Here is a 22,871-nt window from a genome sequence, read left to right on the forward strand (position 1 = left end):
ATATATATATATATATATATATATATATATATATATATATATATATATATATATATATTTTTATATATATATATATATATATATATATATATATATATATATATATATATATATATATATATATATATATATATATATATATATATATATATATATATATATATATATATAATAATAACTAAGTGCAAATATTTATGCTTCAACAGCATAAAAAGAAAAAAAAAGTAAAACGTCGTTTTCCTTTTGACTTTTTGAATAGCACCACGTAATAGCGCCAGGTGTCTGGCGTAATAGCGCCAGCGCCAGGTGTCATATACGTAATAGCGCCAGGTGTCTAAGAATTTTTTTGCATTTGGTTTAATGGCAATAAACCCCATTTTCGCTCTATTCTGTTTTGCTTTTTCTGATTCTTTTTCCACTCACCTCTTTACTCTTGAAAAAAAAAACATTTGATCCCCCCCTCTCTCCTGCCCTAGACCTGGACCTGTACCTGTTGGTATTATCTTTCCTGGACCTGTTGTGCAGATTGGAATTCAAAGAATTAAACAAAGAGATTAAGGGAGAAAGACAGTATGTAGTCCATATTAAGATTTCGAACAGTTCGTGGTAACGAATTGTAAGTAAGGAGTGATTTAGCCCAATTGTAACCAAAACGGAATTTTGATAACAATTAACACATAAATAGAACTTGTTTTTTCGCTATGAACCTGTCAACATCCAACTAAGATTTATTAATTGTCAATATCAGCAAATAAATTTCTTATATAGATTCAATTTCATCCGTTTGGATTCATGACTATTTATTTAATTTCTATTTATTTGATATAAATATTATATTTTACAGGGCGGCTAGTCTGCACTGCCAAAGTATATTCCAGACAAGCGCCCCTGTTACATGTGCCTTTTTGCACCCTAATGAAACTGAGCTCATAGTTGGAGATCAATCTGGAATACTACACCTGTGGGATCTTAGATCTGACCACAATGAACAATTGGTAAGGCTTGATTAAAAAAATAAATCTTAATGATAAGTTTTTTTTTCCAAATAGGGTTCTATAAGGCTTTTCAGACGGCTATATTTTGACTCTGTAGCTTCGCAGAATTTGTCTCTTGGATAAAAAAAAAAAAAACATTGAGAAATAGGACATGTCATGTATACTGTCTTTCTTCAGCTATACATTTGATATTGTGCGTTTGATAGTACAACCATAAGAGCGAAGATGGGCCGAAAGAAAATTTAAATAAAAAATGTTCCGGTGGTGTTAGTTTCAAAATACTTTCTTTGAAAAATGCACCCCATCTGGGAATACTGTACTTGATGAAATACTGCATTTGATGAAATTTGTTTTACTAAATTTTTCAAATTTCTAGACGATTATTTATTTATTATTATTTATATCGAATAATTTTTTTAACAAAATATTTTATATAATAAAATATTTTATTGCATTTTTATATTTATACAATCTATTTTTAATAGATTATTATTTATTTAACATTATTTATTTTTTTATCTTTCCGTATGGTCAATGGCATCATCTACCTTATTCTTTAATCTCTGCTAGAAGACTCACTTCGAATCTAAATAGTTCCTCTTGAGGAGGGTGGATAAAGCTCGAATCTAGCATAAAGTTTGATAAAGCCAGATAGGTCGACTCTGTCTCTTATAGTTAATTCTGTCTCTTCCTCATTTAGATCTTAAACAAATTAAAGTTTCCCTTTTCATGCTGGCATCGAAGTTCGATTCATATATTTTTTTTTTGGCTTTAGTTAAGAAATGGTAATTAGACAACTTCATAACCCAAAACTGTTTGGGAATTCAAATATATTTTTATCTGATCTTGTCAGAACTAGTCTATTAGATGGTTCTTAATATGAAAGTGTCTGGTATCAGTTAAGTCCCATTAAATTGAATAAAAACTTGACTGGCTTGACTTAAGGCTCTTGCCGCATGATATTTCGCGTAGAGAGCATCCCAACTTGAGTCCTCCATGTAAAAGGAGCTGCTGCTATGAGGAGGGCTTCGACAGCAGCATGTCGGCTATGCTGAGGAGCTTCTGAAGGCTGTCTTTCCATCTAGTATGAGGTCTAGCCCTCGGGTGTAACCAACCATGGTATGTAGGATTTCACTTAGTTTATATCTAGATTTCACCTAGCTTTAATCAAAGTTTAGGCCTAGGGTCGGTTGGGCATGCAACCCTCCACCCGAAATTAATTGCAATGAAAAGCATAAACTAAATACAAATATCAATTTAAAATTTAATTAAAATACCTCGATTAATTAACATGAATATAATGTAAAAAAGTCGTTTTTATCCTGATAAAATTAAAAATACTAATTAATAATTACTAATTAAATAAAGAACCAGATTTTTCAAGTGAAAATAAAAAACGACTATGGAACTTGGAGGGAATGTTAATTACCCTGTATATCAATGGGACTGCCGCCCTCTCTTGACTTTATCTAAATTATCATCTTTATATAAAGGTTTTTATGCTAATGCTTGACTACTGCTTAAATGAAAGCATTTTAAAGTGGTTCTAACCAGTTGGTAATCTCAAGCATTTTATTTTCCGATTCCCTTTCAATAAAATCACCAACCCCATTTCTCGTTCACGGTTTCTCGGCAATTTTTGTGTAATAAAAAGCCAAAATTAGATTAATTAGCGAAATTGATAAATATTAAGAAAATTAACCTTTAAAATTGCTAATTTTATTTTCTTTTCCTGGTTTTGTTCGTGTTTTGACAGTTTATCCTCGTCCCCCTCACTTTCTATAACCCTAGGTTATATACAGAACGAATATAAAAAAAACTTGTACCATGAGATTTCGTATTCTATGCTCCTTTCCAGCGTAATAGTTGCTACTCTGGCAATGCCCCCTCCCCGTGATGAAATTATATAGTCGTATTAACATATTTGACTGACGGTCTTTCCATTGATCTGCTGTAAAATCAGTTACTCTGTGTGGACTCGGTCATGTACAGTTTAGCCTGACTGACTGTGCTGAATATTAAAAAAAAATGAGTGAAAACTTGAAATAATCATAGATTGAAACATAATATTCGGACTAATGTAAATATGTTGAGTATTATAAAATAAGAATTTCGTTGTCTTTTATGTTAGTCTTTCATATGGCCTTGAGTTATATGAGAGCAGTATAGGGGGGGGGGGGGGTGAATTTTCGAAACGCACAAAAAACCATAATTGTGACCATAAAATTAGTGTTACATAATATAGTTCTTTTTGTTCTAGTATATTTTTTTTTTCATTCTGGAAGGCCGTTATTCTTAACCTTTAACCTGAAATTACTGTAGTAATAAGTATCTGATCTCATCTTCTTAAAAAGCTACAATTACAAAGTTTTAACAAATTTGATGAAATGCCAAACGCTAGATGTCGCTGGTAATTTTTTTTCCTTTTTAACGTTGGCCAGTTTCCATTCTTACAAGTTACTCGTACTCTTGGCTCAAAATGCTATTGTTTGAAGCGGCTGCAGATAAATAAGCCTTAAACTTCTGCAGACACTGTAATAAAAAAAAGCTTTTTACAAAATCGTGCTTTTATTTTAGCATTAATTTTTTGAGAAGGGGAGGGAGGTCAAAGTTTAGTGGTATTTTAGGGAGTAATGGGGCTAGCAACCTCTTTCCGGTGTAGTAAAATAAGTCTTAAGTTTTAATGTCTGTCTCCACATTCCTTTATAAAACTACTTTATTTCATTCAATTGTTATTTTTTCTAATGCAAATTTTTGGGTTATGATAGATATGGGGGGGGGGGGTAAAGTCTCCCCAATGCATCGCTTTTTGAATTGAAGCCCAACTTTTGTATAAAAGTGCTTCGAAAAAAGGCCTATTTAGGAGTATTTGCTTTATGCAATGATTTAAAACTTTTTTTCAAATAAGAGGGAGACTATTGCCTCCATCTAACCTTGCTCTTTACACTTAAGCTTATGTTTCTATTAGAATGCTTTCGTGTTTATGAACGCTTCTTGCTAAGTCTTTCCTTTTAAAAGCTACTGTTTCCGCAACTGTAGAGGAGCCTCCTTCCCTGAGTGCTCATATTCCGCACTCAGTTTAAATGTATTCCTATAAATTGAGGGAGGGCAGGTGTTAAATTTCAATATTTATGCGATGTCGCTTTTAAGAAAAGTTCAAAAATTTGGGGCCAGAAAATTCATTTTTTAAGAATTTAGGTTCGTCTACCCTATCCCCACCCCTCTTGTCAGAGTCACAAAGAAACTATCGATCTCATTTTACTCCCTCTGTTACGATCTCATCTTACAAGTGCTCATATTGCGAGGTTAGTTTAAATATATTCCTACAAATGAAGGGAGAGCAGGTGTTAAAGTTTTAATATTTATGCGGGGCCCCTCTTACGGAAAGTTCAAAAATTTTAGGCTGGAAAATTCATTGTTTAAAGAATTTAGGTTCGGCTACCTTCTCCCCACCCCTCCATACAGAGTCACAAAGACTACCGATCTCCAACCTAACAGCTGGTTCGAAACCGTTTACCTTATTACCGTTAGTTTTATTGTTCAGACGGTCGTTGATATTCTTATAGATATTTTACGTTGATTTTATATGAACTACATGTTTGTTTAGGGACAAATGCACCCTCACGCACCCCTGTGGTGGGTAAAACTGAAAGATTGTTTGACTGGTCTTTCAGTAGTTCCAATCAGATTAGCTATGTCAGAAACTTTGGCTGGATAACACATTGGCCCTATGCGGGCTAAAATCGTTATTGTTTGGGTACAAAATGTCAGAAATCGGTGCTTTGTCGTGACGTAATCTATGCTATAACTTAAAAAGAGTGATAAAAATGTCTACTTTCTTAGCGATTGAGTCAAAGAGTATAAAAACTGGTTCGTTACTTTCTCACCTGAAGGGGAGGGTAGTAAAACTTCAAATTTCTGAGCAATTGAGTCTGCCCCCAAAGACCATAAAAATTGGTTCGTTACTTTTGTCACCTGAAGGGGAAAAATTCCATGCTTTAAATTTTAATGGTTGCAATTACAGTTTTCAGAGTTATACTCTGTACAAGTTGGATTCAACAGCGTCATTATGGATATGACGTGAGATATATGATGATATCATTCGTCATTTGTGCCGAAACAATACAAAATTTTTCACCCAAATATGCATTTATGTAAATCGTGATGCTAAGATTTCCCCCAAAATGCTATTCAAATAAATAGCATTTCAACAGCGTTATCATGCATATGACGTGAGATATGTGATGATGTCGTTCGTCATTTATATGTCCCGAAACAATGCAAAATTTCGATACAACTATGCATTTATGTGAATAATGCTATGATTTTCCCAAAAATGCTATTCAAATAAATAGCAGCCAGAAGTGTATAAAAATATGTTATTATTATAGATAGAAACTCGCATGCTTTATCCGCCATGCTTTATCCTTAAAAACTCAGTATCCCTTTTACGTGGTCCTCTGTCGTTTCTTTATGGACGATTTTTATTTAAGACTGTACTGTATCTCTGAAAAATTGCCCATTTAACGACTAAAGGGCTAAATTAAACAAACGTCCAACAGCTTATGAACTAAGATTCGTATTAAAATCATATCTGCTCCCTTAATTTTCTCCTATGATCAGATAATTTTGAATTTTTTTTACTTTTACTAATTTTTTTACTTTTTTTTTAAGGTCCTACCCCAGCCACACTCTGCAACGCATAACCTATCAAGGTCTTTATTTATAGACAGGATACAGTAATATTTAGAGCCCTAGGGTGATGAATAGGCTTGTGTTCATAGATAGTGTTCTGAAATAAAAGCAGCACATATGACATATGACTCTGTTTCTGCCATACGTAGTGTCAGCGTAAGCTGGAATTAGTTTAGAAAAGGAAAAGAAACCCTGAGCCAGATACAATCCTTTATCTCACAAGCTCGTACGTAAAAGTAGTCTGTTTCTGAATTAATCAATTAGTTTATTTTAGATCCCTGAAGCTGATGTTTCTATCCAGCATATAGCTGTGGAGCCATCTGGAAAACTTCTTGCTGCTATTAATAAAAGAGGGCAGTGTTTTATATGGTCAATTGGTGCCAGTGGAAATGTATGTATTCAATTTAAAATTATGAACCACGTAGGCATAGGTAAGTGAGCTTTTGTGTCTTGTCCCTCTAAATCCAGGTATTTTTACGAATTTTCTTTATGATTTTTCAGATTTTGAAATTAACTCATCTGTTTCTGTTGTACTTATTAAGTTCTGCTTGGGTCTTCATTGCCCTCCCCCCCCCTTTTCCACGTGGAGAAACCATGGTGACATGTCTGGCCTCCATAAGATGTGACAAATCGTTATCTAGAAAAAAATACACATAGGAATGTGACTTAAGGGGTATGTTTTTTCTTCATGGGGCGAAGGGGTGGTTACTGGTAATTACTTTGTGAAACATTAAATGCTTGAAGCCTATAATAAAAAATAAAAATTTCAATGTTTTAGTTGCCTTTTTTTCTTTTCTTTTTTTTTGTTAAATTTCTACTATGGAAGTTTTTTGCTTTCATGCTAAGACAGTTAAAGTACATTGTAGCTAAAATTCGGCAATTATCCATCCATTGAATCAAAAAGTTGGTCTTGTTCCGGTTTCTGTGCCTGCCAATTTTGTACTCAGAGAAGTGGTGTTGCCAGATTGGGTCCAAATGCGCTATTGACGCATTCTAAAGGATGATGGGCAAAGCCGTATCCACGGGGAAGGGGGAGGGTTTAGTATTACAAAATGAAAAATGCATATGTGGCGTAAAGAAATGCATTTCAATAAATGTTTTAAGCGTTTTAAATATTCTATTACCCTCCCCCTTGAGACATTAACCTCCCTCTCCCTAAAAAAAAGTCCTGGATACGGTCTTGGAGGTGTGTAATTATTTTGTTAAATAATTGATTTTTTTAAATGAATTTCCCTGGGGAAAAAGTACGTTGCATAAATTTTGTGAAAAATGGTGATTTCGGCGCATTTTTGCTTTTATGGCTTTGACTAGTGCATGCGACGATCTCCGCCCGATCTCACTTACACCTTGTTTGGCGAAAGTAACTGAGGCCTTTATACTCAAGTTTCTTCTGGTTTCAAGTTTTTTCAAGTTTCTATACTCAAGAGACATTAACCTCCCTCTCCCTAAAAAAAAGTCCTGGATACGGTCTTGGAGGTGTGTAATTATTTTGTTAAATAATTGATTTTTTAAGATGAATTTCCCTGGGGAAAAAGTACGTTGCATAAATTTTGTGAAAAAATGGTGATTTCGGCGCATTTTTGCTTTTATGGCTTTGACTAGTGCATGCGACGATCTCCGCCCGATCTCACTTACACCTTGTTTGGCGAAAGTAACTGAGGCCTTTATACTCAAGTTTCTTCTGAAACAAATTCATGGGCGTATTGATAAATTCCAGTACGGTGGACTCCCCAAGTGTAGTACTACAATCTACCTAGTACGGATGTTTGACTGCGTCCTCCAATGGCTTGAAAAAGGTAGCTGTTTCGTCGACATTTGCGCAGTGGATTTCCGAAAGGCCTTTGACCTAATCCGCCACCGGACTGCAGGCATGAATCTCCAGGAAATGGGGGCCAAACGATGCACCCTTGGCCTTGTACTTGACTTCTTAACTGGCCGAAAACAAAAAGTCTTTGCACTCCACGAAAACGATTCGGATTCATCATGGTCAGATACTTCTTGCGGGGCCCCACAAGGCACGAAATTAGCTGGAATAATTTTCCTGGTTGTAATTAATTCCCTGCTTAACCATCACGACGACCGTTACAAGTTTGTAGATGATCTGTCCATAGTGCTTGCTTACCTGGTCGAAAACACTATCATAACAAAGCAGTTTTCAGACCAGTTATTTGATCAGCTAAAGACCGAATGCTCAAGTCATGATCTTACCATTAACGTAGCCAAGTCGAAGATAATTCGTTTCAACCCTCTGAAGTGGAATATAGATATGTCTCTAGTCCCTTTCCCGATTGTGAACGAAATAAAAATCTTAGGAGTAACTTTCACTAATGACTGTAGTTTCAGTGCCCATATTAATTCAACCGTCCACAAGGCTAATGCAAGCCTTCAGACACTTACCAAAATGAGGCGTTTTGGGTGTGATACTAAAAGCCTTCTCCATGCCTACACGTGTTATGTTCGCCCGTTGCTCGAGTACGTATGCCCGGTGTGGGGTCCATCTGCTATCCGCACAGCGTACCTATTACGCGACATAGAGTGCGTCCAGAAAAGAGCAACAAGGATTATACTCCGAGACCGTGGCATACCCTACGATCAAGCCCTCGCTAAATTAAATTTATCTCCACTTAAAGTCCGGCTGGAACACCTTATTCACCAATTTGGAAAATTCATCCTAGCCAATAAGAGCCACCGATCTTTACTACCCGAACCAGCCCCTCCCAATAGCCGAACTCGATTACGAAATAAACTTGTACCCCCTAAAGTACGAACCAATCGATACGCAAACTCATTTGTGCCTTTTTTCACATCAGTTTTTAATGCTGAGTTGTAGTGTGTGATTTTTGTTTAAATGTATGATTTTTGTGAAAAAACTGAATTTAGCTCTATGCTACGATAGTTTTTAAATATACCGATCTCTCTCTCTCTCTCTCTCATCAGAATAGTTCTTAATCCTCCATAAAATTCCTTTTGGGCTAAACTTTTCTTTTTCTTCGTAGACTCCAAATATATATCATTTTATTCCAGTTACAGCTTAAAATTTGGATGTTACATTCAGGGTCCCCTGAATTGAAACCCCCTCCCCCTACAAGCTACTGTAGTTTTTTGTTATGTTGTGTATGTTTTGTTCCTTGTTTGTCTTTAAGCGTTATGTGGACACCTAATGAAGTTGCTAAGAGCTGTAATGAGATAGAGACAAATTTTTTGTATCAAACAAAGAAGGGGGGTGGTAGAGAAGGGGTGCCCAAGGGGGGTGGTAGAGATACGCTAAACCAAAAGACCATAAACACATCACCAGTTTGAAATGCAAATAAACTGTGAAACGTGGCTTTCTTAATCATCTTATGTCAGAAGATGGCTCAAACCTTTTCATTATAATGTGTCATTGTGGTAGGGGGTGTGTTAGTGATTGTTGACCACAAGTGGTAGTGGAGTGGTAGTCGAAACAACTAAATAGTTCAAAACAATATACTATTCTACTCTAACCTTGAGAGACTGTAGTTATTTATCTTATGTAAGCTTATGTTAATCCTAATGGAGCAAAGCTTATTAAAACCAGAGATAAAAATGAGGAAAATTTATTTTTACCCTCTGATTCGATTATTTGTCACCTTTTCATATATGATATGATAATATGATATCATTTTTACTTGGACATACAAAACCTATGGCAAACAGAGCAAAAACTCACATGCGAAAAATAAATAAAGAAGTACAACTACGCCAAATTTTCTTCGATGCTCCATACCCACAAAGATGAATCTACAACAATCTTTTATATTAATAAATTTATATTTCCCCAAACCCCAACAAACCACCCCTTATCCTCTTTCCTACCCCAAATATTTCCTTTCTCAAACCATCCAGCTTTACACTGTGAGTAACAAAAAATGGAATAAATATTTATCATTCTCTCCACAAATCGGACAAAGATCTTTAACCGTTACCCTCCCAAAATATTAATGAATCCGTTTAACCCACTTACTCCCAAACCCACTTTTGAATATAATTCCTCGCTCTAATTTCTATATTTGATATTTTTTAAACCCTTTTTTAGGAGAATGGCAGCAGTTGTCTCAATCCTCAGGGCCACAGAATAATTTCTGTGGCAGCAGCTGCCAGGAGAATGGCAGCAGTTGTCTCAATCCTCAGGGCCACAGAATAATTTCCGTGGCAGCAGCTGCCAGGAGAATGGCAGCAGTTGTCTCAATCCTCAGGGCCACAGAATAATTTAATGGTCCCATAGGACCAATGTTTTAAATGACACATATCTAATCAGCTATAAAAAAAGAGTCAATTTAAAATTATAGACATATTTTGCTATCAGTCGTCTCGATTGAAAAACTGTATATATGCCTGAAAAAACTAAAGAGAAAAAATATAACCCTACTCCCGCGTTTCTCTTACCTACCAAAAAATGATATCTTCGATTTGAAAGAGATTTACACAACCAACAACATAAATGGAATACATATTTATCATTCTCTCCACAAATCGGACGAAGATCTTTAACCACTACCCTCCCAAAGCCACTTTTGAATATAATTCCTCGCTATAATTTCTATATTTGATATTTTTATAACACATATCTAATCAGCTATACAAAAACGTCAATTTAAAATTATAGACGTATTTTGCCATCAGTCGTCTGGATTGAAAAACTATATATATGCCTGAAAAAAAAAAACTAAAAAAAATATAGCCCTACTCTTGCGTTTCTCTTACCTTCCATAAAACGATGTCTTCGATTTGCAAGAGGCTGTGTCGGCTTAATCTGTGCAAACCTGCTGAAGTAACAAATTTTTTCTATCTGATCAAACAGTTCGTGGTAACGAACTCTAGTAAGGAGGGATCCGGCTCAATAGTAAACGTAACTCTGAAAAACGGAATTTTGATACCATAGATACATCAAACAAATCGGATTTTTATGCTGATTTTAAATAGATAAGTTTCATCAACGTTAGTTGATCAACTAAAACGACAAAATGTATTACTTCCCAGCCGCATAAAACACTTCGTGGTACCGAACTGTAGTAAGGAGCAACCCGGCACAATAGTAACAAAACTCTAAAAAACGGAATTTTGATACCAATAGTTACATCAAAAGAATTGGATTTTAATGCTGATTTTAAATATGTAAGTTTCATCAACTTTAGTCTTACCCACCAAAAGTTACGAGCCTGAGAAAATTTGCCCTATTTTAGAAAATAGGGGAAAAAACCCCCTAAAAGTCATAGAATATTAACGAATCACATTATCGCAATCAGTGTATCAGAGAACCCTACTGTAGAAGTTTCAAGCTCTATCTACAAAAAGGAGTAATTTTGTATTTTTTGCCAGGAGACCGATCACGGATGCGTGTTTATTTTTTATTTTGTTTATTTTTTTTAGGGGTGATCGTATCGACCTAGTGGTCCTAGAATGCCGTGAGAGGGCTCATTGTAACGGAAATTAAAAGTTCTAGTACCCCTTTTAAGTGACAAAAAAATGGAGGGCACCTAGGCCCCCTACCAGGCTCATTTTTTCCCAAAGTCAACGGATCAAAATTTTAAGATAGCCATTTCGTTCAACGTAGTCGAAAAACACAGTAACTATGTTATCGGGGACGACTTACTCCCTCACAGTCCCTGGGGGAGGGGCTGCAAGTTGCAAACTTTTACCAATGTTTACATATAGTAATGGTTATTGAGAAGTGTACAGACGGTTTCACGGGGACTTTTTTTTGTTTGGGGAAGGTTGAGGGGAGGGAGTTACGTGGGAGATTTTTCTATGGAAGAATTTCACATGGGGGAAGAGAATTTCCATGAAGGGCGCGCAGGATTTTCTAGTATTATTTAAAGCAAAAAACAATGAAAAATAAATTCGAAAAAGTTTTTTCAGCTGGAAGTAAGGAGCAGCAATAAAACTTAAAACGAACAGAAATTATTACGCATATGAGAATTTCATCTCCTCCTAAATACCTTGCTCTTCACGCTAAAGTTTTTTTTTAGTAATTTCAACTATTCATTCTACGGCCTTTGTGATTCGGGGGTCATTCTTAAAGAATTGGGACAAAATTTAAGCTTTAGTGTAAAGAGCGCGGTATTAACGAGGGGGCAAACCCCCTCATATTTATATATATAAATACGTAATAAAAATATACGAATATAGAAGTTCGTTACGTAATTAAATTCGTAAGTTACGAATATTTTTTACTAATAAAAACATTCGTAAAAAAATTAAAAGTTCTAGTTGCGTTTTTAAGTAGCCAAAAGATTGGAGGGGAACTAGGCCCCCCCTTTTTTTCCCAAAATTGTCCGATCAAAACTAAGAGAAAGCCATTTAGCCCAAAAAAAATCTGCAAATTTCGTTTTAATTACTTATATGCGGAAGGCCAAAATCAAAACATGCATTAATTCAAAAATGCTCAGAAATTAAATATAAAAAGTTTTAATGTGTAAAGAAAGTATAGTAACTAAGTAAAACATTACAATTGTTTTTTTTTTGTACGTTTACTAACGTTTTAATCCGTATAAACACTGTTATTTATTTTCGCTATTTGTGATTCATTACTCTTGTTATGGCGCCAGTATTGGCGTAAGTAATGGCGCCAGTATAAGGCGCAGTGTCATTAAACTTTATGTACTGGTGCCTCTGCTGATTGTATTATCAACACATGAAGATGTAGGTGGCTAATAGGACTGACGTCTGGTTCCTGTTGTGGTGGTGATGCTGCCGGACAAGAGCTCTAAGTCAAAGCCAACATTCTGCAGCTGAAATGAATAACAGCTTATCGGTTATCTCAGGCCCTAGTTTTTTACGAGAAAAAATTAAGAATAATTGGTATAAAGTAAGGTTTTTTTTTACTCAAACAGGAAAAATGGGTTGTATTACAGAAAAAAAGGCTTTCTCCAGGCCTTGGCAAACACTGAAATGGGTCTTTTGACCCTTCTGATTGAGCTCAGTTTTTTGCGTCATTCTCTATATTATTCATAAAACATGGCATTTTTTTTTGTTTTTGATAAATTCTTTCTTTCCTCAAAGGACATAGCCTTCCTCCTCTCACAAAAAAAAATCCTGCTTAGATGAATATCTACGTCCTTGTCTTGATGGTAGAGCTTCCTTTCGAGTTTAGTATTTTGAAGAATTTACGCAACCATTTGCGTTTTTGCGTTTTTGTTTGAGTTTTTTTGAGTGCATAGTTCGTATCCGGCATTTTGAATCAAGTTTGATGAAGGATTCTGCTATATTATTTTTTCAGTCTGCGTTGAATGTCGCTACCTAAAAGAAAAACCTCATTTTTTTTTTAGATAGTTCTTTTTTTAGATAGTCTAAAGAACTAGCCCGCTATTGGTTTTAGCTTTTTTTATTTAGAAAACCGTCATACAAAGTGAAAAGACAAAGAAAAATCAAATAACGCATGAATCACTAACTAGTAGAGCGCTAATTCAATTTTCAGCCTTTTTATCTTTTGAAAGTGCAATTAAATTATGGTAAGCAGTTTTACCTGTTTCAATTTTTGAAAGAGAAGATGGGGCCACCCAAACCTTTTCCAAGTTTTGTTTCAAAGGCGTTTGACTGCAATGTTGAGGTGTCTTAAAATTAATTTCATACTTTCTTTTCTAGGATGTTAAGACATCAACTAGTGGTATTGCATCTCAGCTTACACCTGTTAAAGATCTCACGGCTCACAGCAAATATGGCTTAAAATGTAAATTCAGCCCCGACGGAGCGTAAGCGTCTAAAAACTCTGTCTCTCTGTCTCTTTCTATCTTCTGTCTCTCTTTTATTTTGGTCTTTGTTTTTGTTTTTATTTTATTAAGGTTTTGGTCTTATTTTGGTTATTTGCAATAGAAAAATCATTTAAGTCATTAACTAAAATAGCTGCAAAACTTGTCAGACAGCAGGATTAAAAAAAAAAAATGCATTGTGTACTTGTTTTGAGACCTGAAAGAAATTGCTTTATCCCTTCCCCAAATACAAACGTTTAAGTCCGCCCGGAAAAGACCTGACAGTTTCAACTTGGTCTTCAAGCAATTAGAGACAAAACAGGGCAGCCAATATTATGACCTCAGAAACACCTGTTAAAGATCTCACGGCTCACAGCAAATATGGGTTAAAATGTAAATTCAGCCCCGACGGAGCGTAAGCGTCTAAAAACTGTCTCTCTGTCTCTTTTATCTCTTTCTGTCTCTTTTTATCTTCTGTCTCTCTGTATCTCTTTTATTTTGGTCTTTGTTTTTGTTTTGGTTTTTGTTTTATTAAGGTTTTGGTCTTATTTTGGTTATTTGCAATAGCAAAATCATTTAAGTCATCAACTAAAATAGCTGCAAAACTTGTCAGACGGCAGGATTTAAAAAAAAATGTATTGTGTACTTGTCTTAAGACCTGAAAGAAATTGCTTTACCCCTACCCCAAACACAAACGTTTAAGTCCCCCCCGGAAAAGACCTGACAGTTTCAACTTGGTCTTCAAGCAATTAGAGACAAAACAGGGCAGCCAATATTATGACCTCAGAAATACCCATTTAGATAGAGAAAAGGCTGTATCCTTTTTTTCCTTTTTAGATAAGACGATCCATTTGCACGCTTATTTTAATTTTATATCAATTTTGCAATCAACAAATATAACTTTACCTAAGTGAGACTTAACTTTTTGATCCTTGGATCTTACCCAAGTGAAATTTCTACTACATTTATCGCTGAAAATGCGAGTGAGCTTAGCAGTGTGTTAACCGCTTGTTTTGAATCAGTATTTAACCTTGCCCACGCGTATACCTAAAGGAAAGGAACCTTGATCTATAAGACCAATTTCGGAAACACCGGCTTGTTTGGTTAGTCCCTTCATCTTAGGGACACATACTAGGCTGTAAAGTAGGCCTGCTGTATTCAGAACTATTATAAGCTAAAATCTTTGAGATTAGGAAAGCCAAGGGATTTTACCGACTGACTGGTTATTTTTATTGACTAGTTTTGGTATGGCTATTGAAATTGCTTTTTTCTTATTGATTGGGACCAATTTTCAGTTTATTGTGCATCTCTCAGTTCCACCAGCAGATTAGCTGGTGCAATTCCAGTGGTCAAATGAAAACTGCACCATTGGAACCATCATTGTCAAAAACCCACAACAGGAGAGTTAAAGACACCGGAACAAGAAAAAACAAGTTTTTTCTTGAAAAATAAGAAAACCTAACCTTGCCCACGCGTATACCTAAAGGAAAGGAACTTTGATCTATAAGACCAATTTTGGAAACGCCTGCTTGCCAAACGTTTTAGAAAATGGTATTTGTGAGTTTTCTCAGAGAATGTTGAACCTAATATTGATCCTCGCCATTTCATTTTTCGTCCACGCTATGGTACTACGCATTATCTGATCCGATTATTTGATGAACTGATTAAGCACCCAAATTTATGATGCTGATATCATACTGAGTAACATATTCAACGCTTTCCACAAACTTCAGCGAGAAATCACTCTACAAGAATCTAAAACTATGAGGTCTTTTAACAATTTTAAAATAGTTCTTTATTTATTTTCTTTGTTTTTTTTTTATTGTTCTCGCGGTTGGTTCTGGCGTTTCAGCTGCCATCCCCACAGTCTTTCTGACATTTGACCGCAAATTCCTTCTATTTTGTATTTTACCCTCCTGTGGCACCCCCCCGTATTTTGCGGCCCAAAACTGCTACTTTTTGTCCTGTCTCAATTTTTGGTGACGTGCCCTAGGGAATGAAGGTTGGGCTAATTTTTCTCTCAATGGTTTTAATCGAGTGCTATAAAGTGCATGGCATAGTTAAAAGTTCGCTGACGACTTGTCTAGTATCGTGTGATGATATATTTTTCATAGGTCTAATTGATATTTTTTCATAGGGTTAAGAATTAGGTAGGGCTATTTCTAGTTTAATCGAGTTCTATAAAGTCTATGGCTTAGTTATAAGTTTGCTGATGGTAAACTTGCCTAAAATGTCCTTTCTTGAGTGCCATTCGCCATTTGTTAAATATATCAGCCTCATTATTCAGGACATTGTTATAACTCCTATTATTTCGTGTGACATTAACCTGAAATGGCAATCCCACGCCACGGCATTAGTTCAGTAATGTACTTTGTTTTTACTATTGTTTGTCGCATTGTGCCGATTCGCAATTCCACTCGAGCTTCTAAAGTTCATCTTCTGTACTTATAATAGCCAAAATACGTAACCACCTCACTGAGGGTGGCATTCTGGCCTTACGTCGACTTAAATTGATAAGCTTAAGAGTATACAAAAGCGGGCAGCCGAAACTATTTAAGGAGCACAGTAAGTTTCTCGTGATGATAGTCTCTGCTTATTATGTCAACCGACCCTTGGTGAAAGATACATGACCTGACGATTTTTCTGTTATTTGTTTATCTACTAGCGCTACTGACTACGCTAGCGGGACTTGGACAGGGCTAATTTGCTTGACTCCTTTCTAAAGACAAAGGAAATTCCGATTTTAGAATTTCTTTGGAGTTTACTGCCATAACCGATTATTATGTAGGATAGTAGGGTAATGGAATTCTAAAATAAGGAACTTTACACACAGATAGGTAGAGAAACATTTTTTTCGCAATAGAATGTGTAAAAATTACTTTAGAAAAATAAATTAAAGCCCAACGTTCTTTTCACTAAGAAATAGGTTAAACACCAGCACTGACAAGTAATTTTTTTTTAATGTAATAAACCTTTAATTAATGCAATTTTTAAATTATTTAAAAATTAATTAAATTAATTAAAATTATTTAAATTTTTAATTTTGTAATTTTGTAATTTTTTTAATGTAATTACACCTGTTTTTATTTTCCTTTTTTGCTTTTTTTTTCTTGTTTTGGGTGCTTAATGATTTTGAATGCCCAAGGCCATCCAAGTTTAGCAATGATATTTATGGAATACATATTTTTGTTAACCATGTTCATTTGTTTACTAAATGAACATATTGAACATATTATTGAACACTATATTGAACATATTGGACACTATATAATAAAATTTGCACCTTTCTTTTCTTTAAGTACACACACAACCCTCCTCCTCCCTGGAATTGAAGGCTCAGTTGCAGTAATTTATATGTCTTTAGTAATTTTAGGAGATACTAAAATTGCTTTTGGTAAAATTAGTAGTTACAGGAGATATATAAGTATTGAAATAAATATCGGAGGTATCTGGCAACAATTTCCACAGATCATACATCTCGTCTATCGACTTTATCTGACAATTTTTAGTTAGCTGTTGATTTAACCAGTACAGTTCAGAGATGACTTGGGGATCTTGTTTTCAGTGGCTTTAGTAAATTTTGAAAATCTGAAGCAATCAATAATATTTGAAATTAATATCGTAGGTATCTTGCAACAACCTCTGCTGATCATACAACTCGCTTGTGGAGTGTAGCGAACAATTTTGAATTGGCAGTTGAATTAACCACTGCAGCTCAGAGATGGGTCTGGGATGTTGTTTTCAGTGCTGACTCCAGATATGTTATTACTGGTAAGTTGTCTTGCTAAATGATTACTAAATACATTCTTAGTTAATTTTTAATAATACTATGATAGTACTACAAAATACTATAATGGTGTAATGGTATTAACAATAGCAGTACAATGATAGTAATACAATTAGCAACTGTCCATATATAGTTTTTCTCTTGACAACGGCTCAATATATTATTTTTTTGGAAAATTGACATCCTGGTATTTTCTGTTTTGAAAAAACGATTTAGATAGGTCACGGGTATAAGAAAATTTGTTTAGAGTTATAATTTTGGAAACAAATGTTTATATAAATGCCGTCATATGAATATATGTATTTAAAGAATAACAACAAAAGATGTATGGCAATATTTTAGTGTCGTCATTTTATTAGTATACTATTTACTGACGTCATACTCTAATACTATTGACGTCATCTACTGCATATTTATCGCAGTATACATGTTATAGCCATAAATAAAGTCACATTAAATATCGTATTGTGTACAACATATTAAAAATCAAATCGTAATATTTCAGTGACGTAACTGACGTAACGCATTGTATAAAACTTTTTACAAAATTTGTTAGTCACCTCCCAGAATAATACAAATCGTTTAAATCGATTGCTGATGTGCCACCCCATGAATTAAAAACAAAGAAAAATGTAATATCTGTGCTCATGCTTAACTTAGAAAAACTCAGATATAATGCTACTGAAGGTTGCTACTGAATTTTTCAATAACGGAATTTAGGAAAATATAATTACTGGGGGAAATTCTGGAAAAGAGGTTTGCACTTATCAAGTTTCACACTGATCAAGTTACGCTCGACTCCAGTAAGGTCAACTTGATTGTCCAGCGACATCAATTTCCACTTTGACCTGCACTTGCGATGACAATGCATAGATCGCAAGGGCAAACTTTCGAATTTGTACACCTGTACACCTGTTTTAATCTCAGTATGCTGTACCTTGATTTTTATCGTGTTAAAAGATAACGCAGCTTAAAAATTCGGCTACCACCTGGAAATGAACGATAAACATATAATACTACTAGCTGTTGGGGTGGCGCTTCGCGCCACCCCAACACCAAGTTGGTGGGGGCGCTTCCCCCCCAAGCCCCCCCGCGCGCATAAGTCGTTACGCGCCATTGTAGTTGTGTCTCTGTGTCCCACCTGTGAATATAGATAGATATATATATATATGTGTTTTTAGCTACGTAAAACTTGCGAATATACAGCATTCTTCGCTGTCCAATTGTCTGTGCATATAAATAGATTGTCAGGTTTACCGACTCTTGAACATGCAATATATAATTATATATCCCCCTGTGCCCCCGGCGTCCCCATTGTAGTTGTGTCCCTGTGTCCTGGTTGTCATTTATATTCCCTGTGTCCCGGTCGTCATTTTTGTCCCGGTGATTTTTTCTTTTTAGTTTTTTACCTTTTTTAATTTTTTCCTTTTTTTGCATATAAATAGATTGTCAGGTTTACCGACTCTTGAACATGCAATATATAATTGTCCATGGGAAAAACAATCCGTATTCAGATCTATACCTCATTATTATAATGATTGCCCTTGAGCTTTGTTGATGCTGATTGCTAATCGAACATTCCCTGTGTCCCGGTCGTCATTTATATATCCCCCCTATGCCCCCCGGCGTCCCCGTTGTAGTTGTGTCTCTGTGTCCCGGTCGTCATTTATATTCCCTGTGTCCCGGTCGTTATTTGTGTCCCGGTGTCCCAGTCTGTAATTTCTCTTTGAATATCCTGGTCTGTAATTTCGTCAGTCGACAAACATGACGTCAGTCGACAAGCAACTTCATGACGGCATAGTGCTCAATCCTTATAATGACGTCACTTGACAAACATGACGTCAGTCGATACACAAACATGACGTCAGTCAACAGACAGACAAACAACTTATTTTTATACTAGCTGTTGGGGTGGCGCTTCATGTCACCCAACTCCTAGTTGGTGGGGGCGCTTCGTGCCCCCCCCCCCCCAAGCCCCCCGCGCGCGTGATTCGTCACGCACCATATTAGTTACGCGCCATTGTAGTTGTGTCCCTGTGTCCCACCTGTGAATATAGATAGATATATATATCTTATATATATGTTTTTAACTACGTAAAACTTGCGACTATACAACATTCTTCGATGTCCCATTGTCTGTGCATATAAATAGATTGTCAGGTTTACCGACTCTTGAACATGCAACATAAAATGGTCCATGGGAAAAACAATCCGTATTCAGATCTATACCTCATTATTCTAATGATTGCCCTTGAGCTTTGTTGATGGTGATTGCTAATCGAACATTCCCTGTGTCCCCGTCGTCATTTATATTCCCGGTATCCCGGTCGTCATTTGTGTCCCAGTGTCCCAGTCTGTAATTTCTCTTTGAGCGTCCCGGTCGTTATTATATTCCCTGTGTCCCGGTATTCATTTGTTTCCCGGTGTCCCGGTCTGTAATTTATCTTTGAGTGTCCCGGTCGTCATTTATATGTCCCGGTCATTATTTGTGTCAGGGTGTCCCATTCTGTAATTTCTCTTTGAGTGTCCCGGTCGTCATTTATATTCCCTGTGTCCCGGTGTCCCGGTCGTCATTTTTGTCTCGGTCTGTAATTTCGTCAGTCGACAAACATGACATCAGTCGACAAACAACTTCATGACGACATACAGCTCAATCCTTATAATGACGTCAGTCGACAAACATGACGTCAGTCAACAGACACACACAAACAATTTATTTTTATATATATAGATAGATAGATAGATAGATAGAAGATAGGTGTGGAAGGAAGCAGTGAACACTGTTAACAAAATTTTTATACCTTTTTTTATTAAATATAGGAGCAACAATTCTGTATATCTTTGTTTGCTTTTCCTCAAAATTGGCTGTATAGCTTTTTTCTAAAGACTGATATACTGACACTCCCGCCGTCAAAAACGATCTAGATAGGTGACAATTTTACGGAAGAATTCGTGTTTTCCCCATATCCTCAGGTTTATACCCTCAGCTGTACTCGACATATTGCAGATACGTCGTCTTGTAAAACTGGATGCACATAGTACCTCTTGATTTAGTTTAACATGCTCCTAAACATTTTCCGAACGACGTGACAGCTGATACCATCAGCCATTTCAAGTATTGCTGGTATTTCCTTTCCACAACCAATATAGGAACAATTGTTTCTTGATTGTGTTTCTCATTCTTCTTGACATTTCCCTAAGGTTTTACCTTAATACTCCTTACTTTTTTTTTTATTAATAGGATCAAGCATGCCGCCTTTTCTTGATAAAAAAAAAAAAAACGCCAATGGGTTACTGCGATAGCCTACAGCCCTTGCCCTGAGGACTGTGGGGGTTTTGTTAATCACGTTTTTTTTATTCGATTATAAGTTGAAAGGTTTAGTGCCCTTTTTAAGTCGAAAGTGATCGGAAGGCAACCACGCCCCACCTCCCGGGAAAACACCCCCCGTTGAAAATACCTTCGGGATATACCACCTCGGAGAAAACACACCCCCTACTGGAAAATATCTCCCCATAAAAAGCTTCTCCCCCTGAAAAATGCCCCTTGCGGTTGGTTTGTATGCTATCTCTTGAGGTATTTCCCTTCTTTCCTAGCTACAAAACAATCAGATGACCCCATTGCAGAAGTTTAAATGCCTTTTTAAGTTTTGTAATTTGTCCATTACTTACAGATAGTGTTTGTTGTTAAGAAATAAGCGAATATTTTTCGCGTGGGTGTTTTCTGATGGGGGGGGGGGTGTCTGATGGATTTTCCATGATAAGTACGTTTTTGAACGGATGGGAGGGGGGAAACTTACACATTAAATCTCTTTTCCACTTTCCTTATCAATCCTTAACTAAACTAAAAAATAACAGAAATCAAATAAAATATTCAAATTTGAAAGACCATATTTTCCACGAGGGTGTATATTTCAGGGGAGAGTTTTTCATGGAAGAGGGGATATAAACACCTAGACCAGTAAACAGTGACAGGGCGAAAGGAACCCTCCCCCATTAACAGACATAAAAAAGGAGAAATAAATCTGACTTTAAGAGTTTGTGACTTCCAATTTTCTTTGTTGTTGTGACAACATAACACAGCTTTTTTATTAATTAATAATTTAATTAATGTTATACTGTGTGTTGACAGTAATTTATATTATGACTTTAAAAAGCAAACAATTCCAACAAGGTTGAGCATGTACAGCTTGTGTTTTATCCAATGTAAATCTGGGGTTTGAATTGCACGAGAGTTCTGTTATACGAGAGTTCAGATTCACGGTAATTCAATTCAATGGTGGTTCAGTTGCACGGGGGTCCAGTTGCACGGTGGATCAGTTGCAAGGGAGTTCAGTTGCACGGGGGTTCAGTTGCACGGGGGTTCAGTTGCACGGGGGTTCAGTTACACGGGTGTTTAGTTAAACGGGGCTGAGTTGCACGGGGGCTCAGTTAAATGGGGTTCAGTTGCACGAGGGCTCCCTTACACAACTGTTCAGTAACACGGGGATTCAGTTGCGTGGAAGTTTACTTGTACGGTGGTTCAGTTGCAATTGAACCGGCTGTACCCTATGATTACGACCACATTCATCGTATTTTTGGTCAAACCAGGTTTTAGGACAAACTGATTCCAGTGGTGTACATTTTGTTTCGATCCCATATATATTTTGGGGTTTCAGGCAATTATTTTGGGCTACTATGGGCTTTGTTTGTCTTTTACTAGGTTGCAGCTACTGATGCAACCACGATAATAACACTATTTATAACCCCTCCCTAAGGTCAATTCTGTTTACAACTTTGCCTATATGAATTATTAAAGCCTTTTTTACCATGTCATGAACCATCTTAAAAAAGAAAATTTCTGAAAAGGAAGTTTTTCGTGTGATAATCCAAGAAAAACAGAAATAAAGTTGCATGATAATTCAACCAATAAACGGCCATAAATCATTATCAGCGAGTAAAGAAACCCAAAAAGAACTGAAACTAAAATAAATAATAACATCATGTTCAAGTCAAACTTTAACGAACAAAAACTACTACAAACAGGAGTAGGGCTACTGCTCCCTCTAGACGCTCAAAAAGCTATTCTGTGATTTGTGTTTTATTGAAAACTGTATTTATTTATAACAGTGTTTTTAACTTGTAAAAACATGAAGGAAAATAAGAAAATCAGCATAAAAATCAAGATGACTGGGAAGTACTTGTGAAAATTAACTGAGTGTTTAGTATATAGTGATACTAAATTCTGGAAAACTGAAATTGAAGATTCAGGATTTTATTTTACACCATCCGAATTTTGAATATTATAATTATAAAATAAAGAATGTTTAGAATATATTTGTGACTTTAGAATATATTTGTGAATATATTTGTGATGTTAGAAGGTTTAGAGAGCGGCAGTAGGTCTACTCTTGTTTGCACTAGTATCTATATATTTTCATTTTTACTAGATGATTCATTTTAATTTTACTCGTTTTAAGACTTATTTATTTATCTAATTCAGTATCTGGTAAACTTATGTTTAATTTGATTATTATTTTCATTCCTGTTCGTTTTGGGTTTCACTTATTTACTGATAATAATTTCAGGTCATCTTAAATTTCATTTAGTATAGGGTTTATTTCTGCTTGTCTTAGTTTTTCATGTGGGTTTTTACTTTTCCTTGAAAGCCCTCATTTTCAGAAAAAGTTTCTATTAAATTAATTTCTGTTC

The 22,871-nt window shown here is 35.7% G+C and overlaps 1 protein-coding gene across 5 annotated transcripts in view; it reads left to right on the forward strand.

Annotated features, from left to right (window-relative positions):
* The window catches only part of LOC136040158 (target of rapamycin complex subunit lst8-like), a 50,427-nt gene that overhangs the window by 24,668 nt on the left and 2,888 nt on the right, over positions 1 to 22,871 (forward strand). For all 5 annotated transcript variants that reach the window (XM_065724276.1, XM_065724278.1, XM_065724277.1 and 2 more), the window contains exons 4-7: positions 845 to 995; positions 5,965 to 6,081; positions 13,293 to 13,399; positions 17,022 to 17,167. In XM_065724276.1, the coding sequence (XP_065580348.1) occupies positions 845 to 995; positions 5,965 to 6,081; positions 13,293 to 13,399; positions 17,022 to 17,167 (521 nt within the window). The remainder of the gene's footprint in view (positions 1 to 844; positions 996 to 5,964; positions 6,082 to 13,292; positions 13,400 to 17,021; positions 17,168 to 22,871) is intronic.

The sequence above is a fragment of the Artemia franciscana genome, chromosome 20, assembly GCF_032884065.1.
Source record: "Artemia franciscana chromosome 20, ASM3288406v1, whole genome shotgun sequence".
NCBI lineage: Eukaryota > Metazoa > Arthropoda > Branchiopoda > Anostraca > Artemiidae > Artemia > Artemia franciscana.